Source organism: Ciona intestinalis, chromosome 8 (assembly GCF_000224145.3).
Source record: "Ciona intestinalis chromosome 8, KH, whole genome shotgun sequence".
NCBI lineage: Eukaryota > Metazoa > Chordata > Ascidiacea > Phlebobranchia > Cionidae > Ciona > Ciona intestinalis.
Window position 1 is genome coordinate 5,139,719 of NC_020173.2, and position 13,774 is coordinate 5,153,492.

General features: G+C 38.4%; 2 protein-coding genes and 1 long non-coding RNA gene across 4 annotated transcripts; all 3 read left to right on the forward strand.

The window, feature by feature from the left end:
• Positions 1-328: 328 nt before the first annotated feature.
• Positions 329-1,218, forward strand: LOC104265920. The gene is made up of 3 exons (XR_717354.3): positions 329-469; positions 647-732; positions 1,180-1,218. It is a non-coding gene; the product is annotated as an uncharacterized LOC104265920 (long non-coding RNA).
• Positions 1,219-1,221: 3 nt separating this feature from the next.
• On the forward strand, positions 1,222-10,789 carry LOC100186903 (endoglucanase 7). 2 transcript variants are annotated; one of them, XM_018812907.2, is made up of 17 exons: positions 1,222-1,310; positions 2,283-2,396; positions 3,594-3,794; positions 4,522-4,675; positions 4,911-5,095; positions 5,323-5,607; positions 5,766-5,935; positions 6,299-6,443; positions 6,778-7,032; positions 7,309-7,485; positions 7,786-7,970; positions 8,341-8,570; positions 8,809-9,019; positions 9,312-9,450; positions 9,679-9,853; positions 10,138-10,340; positions 10,669-10,789. In XM_018812907.2, exons 4-17 carry the CDS (start codon positions 4,560-4,562, stop codon positions 10,701-10,703), a joined length of 2,511 nt encoding a protein of 836 aa, XP_018668452.1. In that variant the 5' UTR covers positions 1,222-1,310; positions 2,283-2,396; positions 3,594-3,794; positions 4,522-4,559; the 3' UTR covers positions 10,704-10,789. The 2 variants fall into 2 exon arrangements, with proteins under 2 accessions (XP_018668452.1, XP_002131623.1); XM_002131587.4 differs by lacking the exons at positions 1,222-1,310; positions 2,283-2,396 and adding an exon at positions 3,099-3,228.
• Positions 10,790-11,320: 531 nt separating this feature from the next.
• On the forward strand, positions 11,321-13,772 carry LOC100184508 (splicing factor 3B subunit 2). Its single transcript, XM_002131627.5, has one exon. The coding sequence runs from the start codon at positions 11,373-11,375 to the stop codon at positions 13,503-13,505; it is 2,133 nt and encodes a 710-aa protein (XP_002131663.1). The 5' UTR covers positions 11,321-11,372; the 3' UTR covers positions 13,506-13,772.
• The last annotated feature ends 2 nt before the right edge of the window (positions 13,773-13,774 follow it).

The window sequence follows — 13,774 nt, forward strand, 5'->3', positions numbered from 1 at the left end:
GATGTCTGTATAACCAGATTGGACGAGAAAAGATAATGAAAACATGTACCATCTTACCCCGGCCCATAGTATATATAGTAGGGTGGGGGAAGACGGGACACTTTTCGCACATAATATCAAAATATCTCAATCGTGTTTTAAACAGTTGACAACGGTTTGACCAAATTAAATCCGAGGCTCTGCGATTACACTGTTTGCAATATTCTTCCAACGCTTATTACACCACTGATGTTTTCTTTGCACACTAATTCATGCATCATCACTACTACGTCACAATGGGTGATTTGGAACAACGATAAATCGCGCAACGTAAGGGAAAACAGAAACAGGTTGCACATTTCAAAATACTTCTCAACCTGTAAACAGTATATCGTTTTTCAGAGTTATATTATAGTATATTATATAGGGAAAATGATAAAATTATGGTTATTTTTGATACTGGTTTCATTACTTGTTAATTTAAATGACGGTGAGTAAATTAAACTTGTTTTTTTAAGTTCGTAGTGTAAATTTTATTCAACGAATGAAACTAGTTGGTTAAATGAATGAATAATTAAACAAATTTAACGCTGATACATTCGTCTACGGTTTTATGTAACATTTGCTCCAATACAGTTTTTAATTTGAACGCATATTTTACTTTCAGCAATTCAATGTTATAACTGCAACGGTGCCTCCAGCAACACGGAATGCAATGCCAATCCTGTACAAACATGCTCTACTGGTGACGATGTAAGTTTGTATTCATATTTCGCATGTATGCTATCAGTTACGTTTGATAACTTATAGTTGGGGTGTAAGACATGTTTTCATTATCTTTTCTCATACTATTTGGTAGTAAACAAAGAACATTTATTATAAAACGGCAGTCCCGCAACTCAAAAAGAGCTTTGTTATTTGTTTAAAACACGGTCAGGAAATATAGATTTAATTGCTAACGGTATATCCCTTTTTACCCCACAGTACTTCATATGCGTTAATGAGGATATACTTATTCGTCCATAAAGTTTAATGTTTGTGAGTAAATCCATGAAAAACTCTGCAATTTCCCGAAAATCTAATTTAAAGGCATATCGACTCGTTGTGTGAAGTCAAACAACTGACTGTAACCCATGCACATGCATTTTAAAGTCACACTGTGTATTTTTTAACCAATTAATTAATCCAGTACCATTTCAGGGCTCCTGTATGAATGAAATCCGGTTGCAACGATGCGGCGCAAAACAACGGTTGCAACGATGCGGCGCAAAACTCGGTGTGTTATTATTGTTGCCAGGGTGATCTATGTAACTTGAGTGAGGATGCGAAAAGTAAGTTAATACTCAATTCATTGACTACCAACTGCAGTTGGTTTATAGTTCTGTGGGGTAAGATGGGACACCTCTTTGAATGTTCTTTGTTAACTTTACCAAATTGGACAAGAAAATGAAAACATGTCCCACCTTTCCCCATCCTACTATTTTTTAAAGTTTAAAAGTTTCCTATCCGATTGTCATTTTGTTTATCAGTAGGATTGTAATAAATGAATATATATGTTTTCATGGTAGAGCAACGACAATCGTTATTATACGGATGTTCTATTTCATACACCTCGTTTACGAGTTATACTCCGCTTACGAGTTATACCACACATGTAACCCTAGGGTTAACAATAAAAGTTTGACTTTCTTTGCCGATTTAAATTCATGGTCTTACACCACTTCCCAGTAGTGCAATGGTCTTGCATTTGTGAGAAAAGCGCCTTTAATTTCCACAATATATAGCCATAACAGACTATTGGTATGAATTTTTCGTGTGTGACGTAACTTCCGGTGATGTATACACCCTCTAATATAGAAATACGACGTAGTTTGTTTCCATGATTCATTATATTGTATCACACACTATGTGTATTGTTATAAGTTGCCTATTTTGGTACACCTTGATTACATGCACAAGCAATATTACCACCGTCCATAATCATTATTAACATTTCCGGTAAGTTGTATATATGGACCTATAGGATTCATAAGATTTTTTTTAAATAGATTAAATATGGAACGCTTCACGATTAGTATAGGAATTATAAGGATTGGTTACGGCAGCCCCGCTTTTTCACTGACGCGCTTCCTAACGCTTTTTATCCAGAGCGTGTTTTAACAACTGTTGTTTCTCTGCTCATCATTTGTTTTTATTTTGAGAGAGTAGGGGGTGTTAAATATCTTGCCTTAAAACACACACGTCCACAATGGTAGCAGCGAGTAGCCTTGAAGCCGTAACCTCTAGATACATCTTTTTTTCAGATACAGGCGTGACTACGCCTACAACAACTACAACAACAACAACAGCTTTAACAACAACAACAACAACAACAACAACAACAACAACAACACTTGCAACAAGCACAATACATGCGAGTAAGTTTATAGCTTTCCCCATAACATTTTAAAAGGTCAATAATAGGCGTTGTAAACTATACGACGGTTTAAGTACAAAGTAATAAAACGAAGTAAAACTGTAATCTGTTGGTTAAGGTGTTATATCAAAAAACTACAGAACTACGTTACAGTGTTACCACAGAAAAAAAGGTACAGAATTACGTTAAGGTGCTACCATAGAAAAAGATGTACAGCATTAAATTGCCTTTTTTAATCATTTTGTAACCTTTAAAATGCCGGGGTCGCAAAAGTACACAGCGCCTTCAAGTCACGTTTCTATTATAAATTAACTTAGAATACCACAAAATAACTTTTCTTCGTGTGTTTCTAAGGTTAAAGGGTTTCACAGGATGCTACTACCATTTAGCTGGAAGGAAGTGTGAAAGAAAATAGCTATTGTGACGTAAGAAAGATTTTAGCATGCCCAAATCGAATGTGAGTCGTGACTTGTCACTTCTGTGACGTAACACAGCAAAATGCCGTGTAACAAAGTGTAGCGTTATGACACAAAGGAAAGGTACTGTGATTCATAACTGACGTGAAATCACCCCGAGGTCACAATAGACCTGTGTCACGTCATAAGCGAGATTGACATGCATCCACGAGAATGCAATAACACCGTAAAAGGAATGAAGGAAAAAAGTTAACAGCCAGCATAAAACCAAACATCCAGAGCCACAGCAGTTTAAATTAGATGAGACAATACAGTAACGTATACAAGTATAAACTACAAGTGAAGAATTATTTTAGTTTATAATGAGTTTATTAAGATTAGCGCTTATTTGCGCTTCAGTTTTTGCCTTCGCAAATGGTAAGCAATTAGTTTAACATAAATTGTTAAATTTCGCTAAATTAACTCGGATATTATCTGGCTTAATAAATTAGGTTTTTAAATAAAGGTTTAATTACATTTGTTAAATCAAATAAACCCGTGAATAATACATGTGTATATAGTAGGGTGGGGTAAATTGGGGTAACGTTAGAAATGGATTTCCTGATCGTGTTTTTAACAATTATCCACGATTTTCTAGAGTTACGGTCTACGATTATTTATGACTCTGTATTTTTTGCGTTTACTACCAAATGAGACAATTTCATTATTTCAAATACGTTTTAGATTTCAAATACGTGTGTTAAATTTGTGTTTAATTTTATAATAAACATTATATTTCACAGCTCAAAACCGATGTGCCCCTCTCGCCACACCCCGCTACTCATTTCTCGAATGTTCGAACGGCAACAATGAGTTGAGTAAATGCAAAGCCATTTGTGAATCGGATTATGCTCTTTCCGCGTCCTCGTCCACATCGAGAAGATGTCGGTGCAATTCCCTTGGAGTTTGCGGATGGACAGGAAGTGTATCTGTGTGCGAATACCGTACGTTCATCATACATTTTGCATATTTAGATTTGTTTTTGGCACACTTTGCATGTTTAGTTTTTGTTTTCCTCTTCTAGTGTTATGCTACATAAATGCATACATACAGTTTATAGTACCGTATATTTTGTTTATAAACACCACGTAAGTAAAAGGATTACCCGCGCCCTGAAGCAGAGCCAACCTGGTGGTGTAACTCTGTTAACAATTGTTAGACACGTTTGACGGCCAAGTAAAACTAAATATGATATACAAATAACTGAACTGTTAGATTTATAACATTCGAAAAGTTCATGGCTCTCTGTTTGATGTAGAATACACCATAGAGTATAGAACGAGCCATCTGTTAGCTCCACGTTTTATGACACGATGCTAAATATTCGTGTGAAGAATATTCCAAGAATAGAAAAATTCTAACTTTAACCCGAAGCCATTTCTGTCCAAATCGTACTTCCGCGTTTTTCTTAACCATGTATGGTAAATGCAATTAAATTTTGTTTTTGCTTGTGATCTGTTTAACAAAAATTCTTCCGTGGCTGGAAATTGATAGTCACTATAACAGAGGGTTAATAGTAGAACCATATACCATACCAACAAATTTTACACGCCGTTTGACAACCAACTTTTTCCATAGACTTTTTTATCTTTAGACCTTGCTTAATAATAACTTTTCCATATGTTAGCACTGGCAAAACTTAATTTCGTAATTTTATTATTTTCTTCACAGAATTCCCAGATTTCGTTGCGTGTGATATACCAGACCTGATGAGCGCATCGTTCGCAGTTTTGGACATCTGGCCACAAAGTGCAATTACTCGTGTTAATATTAAGCCTGCTAACCGAGGAGCATCCGGTTGGTCGGTGGCTATCATGTTTGCCAAGTAAGTGCACAGAAAATATTACGCGACTATTCTATTCTGTAATAAGTCCTAGGGTTTGGGCCAGATTTGGCCCGTTATTACGCCAACACCAAACTTTGGCTATATAAACCATAGAGATACTAATATACCACTATATAAACCATAGAGATACTAATATGTTATATATTAGTATCTCTATGATATAAACGGCATAGTTCTTTATACTCTAGTCTAAATCATTCCTATTTTTCTCCAGACCTTTACCAGCTGGTGCTGTAATCCAGTCCGGACATACAAACCAAGCAGCCGTCAGCTCCGATCGTCGTATTTTCACATTGACGAGTAAAAGTCATAATCAAGATATCTCAAGATTGGGCGTCTACTCATTCTACATGCATATTTCTAACTTGCCAGCAAACACCGATGCATCTCAATATATAGGTAATTCAAGCTACATACCCAACATATATGAATTAACATATTTGATTCAAGCTATCATAACATATATATATGGTTGTGAAAGTAACTTATTAGGGCCGAAGCATCGACAGTTAATATAAGAGAGCGTTTTATTCATCTTGTGCCCGCTTACGAGTTAACACGTACACAATTTGTTTATTTACAATTTTTACCGAATACCTCGTCTTACCGTGGTCTTAAATCCCCAGCCACTGCCGTTTTCTACGACAGAGTGATCACCGATGCTTCATGCATTCAAAACATCAGTCCAGTGAGACCTTTCCCTACCACGACAACCGCTTCTACAACTACAACCACAACCACAGCGCCACCCACCACCCAACCACCCAGCACTACCGCTCCTCCACCAACAACGACTACTACAACACAAAGCACAACAACTACTACAAGACGAACGACAACAACACAAGCACCCACAACTACAACAACTACAACACCTGCCCCAACTGCCCCACCAAGCGGAAACTGTGAATGTAAGTATTTCTTCGTTGTTTAATAATTTGATCCTCGATATTTTTTTCAAAAACATATTTTATGTTGTTTTTTTTCTCACACATTTTTAATATCTTCTTAATCTTTACTACACTGCAACCAAAGAGACAAATACAGTTAACATTATTATTATTTACAGCATTAGACGGCGGTGACAAACCAGGTTACGTTCCACTCAACACAAATGGCTGGACAGAACAAGGCTTGTTTAAATACACAGCTCGTGCTGAGAAATATGGTTTGAGACGTGGACAAAACGCTGACTGGATTTTCAAACTTGATTTTAGTTCTCCTCTGGAATCCCTTGTGGTATGTGTTGAATGATTGCATGTATGTAACTTGTTTATTAACGCGTGGTAGGGGCAACGACAGTTGTTCTAACACGGGTGTTGTGTTTCATACACCATGTGTTACCAAGCTTACCAGTGACCAAGAGTTACGTAACTATGTAGATACTTATTTTGGGGAAGATGTTTTTTGTAATGTATGACTGGCAGTTTAGACAACTCATGATAACTCACTTAAGGGGTGCTAGAAGTTTCAAGTGTGGACGATAACCCAACATTCAACATTCAACTTGGCATGCCAATTTCTAATGCGAATGCCTATAACCATTCAGCTACGCTCAACTAGAAGTTTTTAAAAGCCTTAAACAACATTTATATTTTACAGAGTTACGTCGCAAATGTGGAAGGTCCTTTCGCCAACGGTCATGTCTGGTTGCTGAAACCTAAAAGTTACAATCGTGACATTGACGGTCAGCTTCAGATTCTCATGATCCCACAAATGACTGTTGGCAGCACAGCGCCCAGTCAAGGTTAGTTAAACATAAACACACATCCTGTAAGACTTAGAGTATTAAAAGCTTTGGTGGTTTGTATATCGTATAGCTTATTAGCTCACACGAATGGTAAACTTTTGTCAAATTTCTGCTGTACCGTAGTCAAACGTTGACTCTTAAAAATTCGCTTGGTAATTTTCTTTTAACACACAAATAGGGTGAAGACTCTATTCTGTTTGAAATAGTTTTCAAGTGTCATGTAACTAGTTAGAGAACATTCAACATTTTTGGAGATTTTTACTCCTATAGTTTTAACATATTATAACACTAGTCTATACATTCTTATCATTCAACCTATCTTTGTTAACAGTAAAAGTGAACTTCTGTCACTCTGGCTCCCAACCCAGTCTCACATCCCAGTTCAACGGCGTTACCCCAACCACCACCACAGCAGCAACAACAACAACAACAACAACAACCGCTGCTCCAGCCACTGCCCCACCATCTGGCTCTACAACCACACGAGCACCAGTTTCAGCAGCCCGATGCGCCAACAACGCTGTCAACGCAGTTTTCCCTCCAAGATCTAGTGCAACAAACGCCAACAACTTTATCAGATCACCCTGTAAGTAAAAATAGAAACTCTTGCCTCAGCTATATAAAAATATGCATAAGCTAACGCTAGCACGAGGGGGTGCACTGTCAATAACACAGGGGCTTCGAAATATATAGGCCTGAAAAATACCAGAACTGTTTAAAAACGTTTAAATGTTTATTAGAAACCATTATTTCAAAAATATTAAAAATCTATATGAAAAAAACAAATGAGAATATGCATACTCTGAATGAAACCTGTCTGAAACTAACTTTTGTCTAAATAAGATCTATTTTTGTTACTTAGATTTCCCTGGTACCACCACCTACGATTTCAACGAGGTTCTCCATAAATCCATCCTCTTCTACGAGGCTCAGCGGTCGGGTCCTCTTCCACAGAACAACAGAATTCCATGGAGAGGCGATTCAGGACTTAAAGACGGTTGCGACCAGTCAATAGATCTTACTGGTGGTTGGTACGACGGTAAGCACGGTGTTATGTATCCTAACCTGTCGCTTTATAATATAGTAGGGTGGGGGAAGATGAGACAACTTTTTCATTCTAATTTGGTAATAAACAAAGAACATTCAAAAAATTATAAAACCGCATCCTCACGACCTCCATAGACCGTTGTTAATTGTTTAAAATACGAACAGGATCGTCCGCTTCTCGTAACGAGGAAACTGCAGTCTTTGTAACGCGGAAGTTATGTTTCATTCACCTTATGCATTTCATACACGTGCCTATGTACAGAAACCTGTATCATATGTTTTATTTTTTCAGCTGGAGACAACATTAAGTTTGGTTTCCCGATGGCTTACTCGGCAACTGTTCTTGCTTGGGGTCTGATCGAGTTCAGAGACGCATACGTTGAGTCAAGAGAATTAAACAACGCACGAAAATCACTTGAATGGGCTACCGACTACTTTGTCAAAGCGCATCCTTCACCAAATGAGCTTTATGTACAGGTAGGTAACGAAAAATATTAACTGCGTGTGCTTAAATTCCAATGAATAATGCTGCACCTTGTGTGAGCTTGCCACCAGGAATAGATACATGATGACAAAATAAAAAGAAAACCTTCATTTGGAAATTGTCAAGGTTTGACGCACCTGAATAAATGTAAACTAACGAGAGTCGTTATAACACTAGTGTTTCGTACACCTCTTGCCCGCATACGAGTTACAACATATAGATAGGGTTGTTTGCTAAGTGTTTTACTCAAGGGCACATGCCACCATGATAGCATCATCGAGGCTCCATCACGTAATATCTGAGATAGATGCATGCGGCTTGCAACAACTTTGCCACATATCCGAACAAACCTCTGTTTTACAGGTTGGAGACCCTGCCGCCGACCACGCGAAATGGGAACGACCCGAAGATGCAATCAACACTGTACGAAGATCATACAAGATCGACACACAGAACCCCGGAACAGAAGTTGCAGCTGAAACCGCAGCCGCTCTTGCTGCAGCCTCAATCGTATTCCGTCAAAGCAAGCCAAACTATGCAAATACTTTGGTCGCTCACGCCCGACAGCTTTTTGAATTTGCTAACTCACACAGGTTAGTTTTTCGAACGGCAGTACGCGGGATAAGTTGATTTAAATTAGAGTAAGTTTATGCACCTTGTGTTTAGTAAGAAACTCGTAAGCAGGCACGAGGTGTATAAAACAGAACATCCGTGTTTTATCGACTATCGTTAACCCGCCAAACAAGGATAAGTTTTTCCCAAAAAATAATTTCTTAAATGTAACCCTCCAATTTAGTTGCAGCATAATATCTAAACTATTTGTTCTCGCAGACGTAACTACCATCTCTCAGTACCCGGTGTTGCAAGCTACTACAAGTCATGGAACGGATACAACGATGAGCTTTTGTGGGCTGCTGTTTGGTTACACAAAGCTACAAACGAAGCTAGCTACCTTAACTTTGTTACTACTAACTACAACAACTTCGGAGCCGGAAACGTTGCTCCTGAATTTTCATGGGACAACAAATACGCTGGAGTTCAGGTACTTTATAAAATATTATCGATTATAGATTAATCTATGTAATATAGTACAGTGGTGCTATCTCTTAGTATATAATATCCCGTATTTCCTTATCCAAATGGGACGATAATCGAGAATTAAGTGTACCATCTTACCCCACCCCAGCAACCTACCATACAGAATAAAGAATCTTTACGCATAAAAAATATAATACATTAGCGACAGCCGCATTTTTTCTTTATTGTAGTATTTAAACAACAACCAAATAACAATAAAGAATACGTTATGCTAAAAGGTGCCATTTTATTTTCAGGTCCTCATGGCTCAGATTACAGGTAACAACAATTACAAGAGCGATGTTGATCGTTTCCTGCAAAACGCAATGAACAACATTGGAAAGACACCCGACGGTCTTACATGGAAATCCCAATGGGGGCCCAACCGTTACGCAGGTATAATTTGAAACAGTGCATTCTATCCTATATGGGTGAAGTTCTTGACAAGGACCTGAGATTTAATCCGGATTTGGTCCGTTTTCCATCAGAAACAGTGCTTAATTAAAACGTTAAAAAATATTTTTGTCTGTTAAGAAAGTATCGACCCAAATACTTTGCTAAATTTATTAAGTATTGCTACGCCTGAAATAACGAGCAAAAAAACTAATATTTTAATCACTTCAGCCAATTTCGCTTTCATTGCCACTGTTGCTGGCCGTGTGGATTCTACGAAGCGATCTCAATACGTTACATACGCGAAGAACCAGATCTACTACATGCTTGGTTCAAACACCAACGGGCAGAAATACGTCATTGGAATGGGTGCCAATTCACCTCAGAAACCTCATCACAGAGCCAGGTAAATTTTAACAAGGAAAAATTATAGGATCACGTGGTACGAAATACGCAACATACAAAACGGAAGTCCAGATTCTAAACTGTAGTAGACTGGGGTGGGAAAGATGGGACACCTTTTTATTTCATTTTCCTATTTGGTACTAAACAACGAACATTCAAAGAGTTATGCTCTGGACTTCCATAGGCCGTTGATAATTGTTTAAAACACCATCCGGATATTTATATATTATGGACAAAAAGTAAAATGTTTTATGTTCAAATTTTTAACAATTTTTCTTATTCCAGTTCTTGCCCTGCATGGACAGCTGTACCAGTACAAACATGTGACTTCAACGCTTTGAATATGCAAGGCGCCAATCCACATGTTTTGTATGGAGCTCTTGTCGGTGGACCAGCAAGGAACGGGGCATACACTGACGATAGAAGCGATTATATCAGCAATGAAGTTGCTACCGATTACAACGCTGGTTTCCAATCCGCAGTTGCTGGTACGTATTGTTTTATTTAAAATTGATACATGAATGTAACTTGCTTTATATCTTCGCATGGCTATAAAACGACAGTCGTTAATACACGGGTGGTGTTCTGTTTCATACACCTCGCGCCAGCTTACGAGTTACCACATATGTAACTTTGTGGTGTTTGTTTTTTCGTATGGCTAACAACTTAGGCAACCCGTGAGTAACCACTGGGTTGGAGCAATTGGCGTTGAGTGTTTTGCCCATGAAAATATATGCCCGCAATGGTGCAAGCAGTGACGCATAAATTGCATTCATTTAAGCCACAGTAACGTTAATTCTTTTATTACTTTTCCAGGTCTTCTCCACTACGCCAAGGCTGGTCAATTGTAAGAAGCGAACGTTCGTCACAAATTCGTTAACAAGTTTATGCAGATTTTAAGCGAGATTCCAATTTAATAAAACAAATGCAAATAAAATATCGTGTGCATTACTTTCAGCAGATAACTGACAATTAACGTACAGTTGTAACTATTGCAGTCAATTTAGTAGAGCATGTGAAAATTGCTATGTTTGTTGAACTCGCAGTAGTCATGTGGATCCTTTTTTGTCGAACAAAATTATATCATGGTAATCACTTACGTGTCCACTGTTTAGCGCTGCCAAGAAAATCTTTTCGCGTATCCGATCTAAGTACATACGAAATTACAACGCGAGGATAAGTTTGCTGTTTTGTGTTTGCGTTTACATTAATTTTTACAATATATTGAGCGACAACGGTTTCGTTTCAGAAAAAGTTTAATGTTATATGTTTGTGATAGTGATTGCTTTTGGGCTATGTTAGTTCGAAGTGAGAAACAATTTGATAGAACAGGTTTTTAACATATCAGATAGACTGGCAAACTGCAGTTGCACGGTTAGGCGTTTGAGTTTTTTGCGTGTGTGAATAATAAAGACACGGCATAGTGAGTATTTTTTTGCAATGTTGAATTGCTCATATGTTATTTTTTCTACTTTTAGTGGACTCTGCTGGACTGTTAGTTATTACAGAGTTGCATCATCATGAAAACTTTATATGAATTGAACCAGTTAACTGTCCACGACTTAAGGCAGCAGTTGGACAGACTTGGAATTCCTTCTGATGGAAGAAAAAGTGAATTGGTCAACAAACTGCTTGTATATTATGAGCAGGTTGAAGGCGCTTATCCACAAGAGATTGAAGAAGCTGAGCCTCCTGCTCCTGGTGAAGAAGATAGCGTTCATGTTGATCTTCCTGTTGCTCTGGAGAAAGTCCTCGCGTATAAAAATGAAAGAGCAAAACAGGTTGGTGTCTCGAATGAAGAGATGAAAAAAGCAATGTCTGGAAGTCCTCAGCTGGAGAAGCAGAACACGAAGAATGCTGAGAAGTTGAAATTGGAAAAAGCAAAGTCACAGCTTCTGAATGGAGCAGCTATTGCCGGTGGTGAAAAAGAATCTAAAGAAGATATACTTGCCACACAAAGGAAGCTCAAAAATAAAAAGAAAAGAGCAAAAAAGAAGAGACGAAAAGCGGAGCTTCAGGAAGAGAAAAAGAAAGAAGTTGAAACTGATCCCGCTCCTGCAGATGATGAAGAAGATGTGGATGCTGATATTGAGTACGTGACACAAGATCCAAATTTCAACGATCCTCATTTGTTTGTGTTTAAAAAGATTTTCCAAGCATTTAAAATCGCCGAGGAAGTCGAAAAAATGAAAGAAGCGCCAGAACCTGAAAGTACAATGAATAAAGCAAAAGCTGTGGAAAAGGTGAAGGCATTCGGAGCTGGAAGCAGTGATGAAGACAGCAATGCTGAGGACGATGGTAAACAGAAGTTATCTAAGAAAAAACTGAGAAGAATGAACAGATTGAGTGTTGCTGAACTAAAGCAGTTGGTCACCAGACCTGATGTTGTAGAGATGCATGATGTAACTGCCCAAGATCCACGTCTGCTTGTGCATTTAAAGGCATCTAGGAATTCTGTGACAGTTCCTAGGCATTGGTGTTTCAAACGAAAGTACCTGCAGGGTAAAAGAGGATTTGAGAAGCCACCTTTTGAGCTGCCGCAATGTATTAAGAACACTGGTATTATGGAAATGCGACAAGCTTTGCAAGAGAAGGAGGACCAGAGGACACTCAAGACTAAAATGAGAGAAAAAGTGAGACCAAAGCTGGGTAAAATTGATATTGACTACCAAAAGTTGCACGATGCCTTTTTCCGTTACCAAACTAAACCCAGAATGACCACACATGGTGATTTGTATTATGAAGGTAAAGAATTTGAAACTCGCCTAAAAGAAAAGAAACCTGGTAACTTTTCAGATGAGTTACGCTTAGCCCTTGGAATGCCAGTGGGTGAACAAGCTACCAAAATACCCCCACCCTGGCTCATTGCAATGCAAAGGTATGGCCCACCTCCCTCTTATCCAAACCTAAAGATTATGGGACTTAATTGCCCTATACCAGAAAGTTGTTCATTTGGGTATCATGCTGGTGGTTGGGGAAAGCCACCTGTTGATGAGATGGGAAGACCTTTGTATGGAGATGTGTTTGGAACTCAAGCAGGAGATTTTTCGCAGCGGGATGAAACAGATGACATTGATAAATCTGCTTGGGGAGATTTGGAGTCTGAGAGCGAAGAGGAGTCTTCTGAAGAGGAAGAGAGTGAAGGAGAAGAGAAGATTCCGGATGAAACTGGATTTGTCACACCAGCTGAGAGTGGAATGATCACTCCAAGCGGGATTTCCTCTGTTCCAAGTGGGATGGAGACCCCAGACATGCTGGAGCTCAGGAAACGAAAGATTGAGGACGCAATGGAAGGAGGAGACACTCCACAACTCTTCACCGTGTTGCCTGAGAAATCTGCTGGTGCAGTGGGTCGTAACATGATGGCTTCCGCTCACGTTTATGACGTAAACGCAACCAGGCGACCTGTGCTTTCTGCTGGAGTGGCAGATATTGAGAGCGTAGAGGTTGCCCTCAATCCTGAAGAACTGGAGCTTGATAATGTTGCCATGGCTGCTAAGTATGAGCAGAGGGTACGTGAGCAAGAGCAAGTGCAGAAAGAAGACTTCAGTGATATGGTCGCTGAGCATGCTGCGAAACAAAAGAAAAAGAGAAAGGCCCAAACACAAGACACTAACAGATCAACAAAAAAATACAAAGAATTCAAATTTTAAAATGTTTTGTGCTCTGTGCTGTAGAAATTAATATTATGAAACGACAAAGTACTGTTATTTAGATCTGGTAAATATTACAATAAGGATTTTTTGGTTTTGTGTCAAATATTTCTGAATCGTATATTTCATTGCTGTCTCTGCAATCATAAGAAATTGTAAACCTTCCGCTTTTTTCGTAAAATGAATCTATTGTAATAGTGCACACTGCACCCACTTACGTTGTACCAAGTTATCAAATTGTCTTTAATGCCATAAATTTTTTTCAGAGA

Bases quoted from the DNA above. Each gene is read 5' to 3' on its own strand.
- LOC100186903 (XM_002131587.4), top strand. From the start codon at position 3,174: ATGAGTTTATTAAGATTAGCGCTTATTTGCGCTTCAGTTTTTGCCTTC. The intron at 3,795-4,521 runs GTACGTTCATCA...TTTTCTTCACAG, and splicing joins TGTATCTGTGTGCGAATACC to AATTCCCAGATTTCGTTGCG. The intron at 10,341-10,668 runs GTACGTATTGTT...TTACTTTTCCAG, and splicing joins TTTCCAATCCGCAGTTGCTG to GTCTTCTCCACTACGCCAAG.
- LOC100184508 (XM_002131627.5), top strand. From the start codon at position 11,373: ATGAAAACTTTATATGAATTGAACCAGTTAACTGTCCACGACTTAAGG.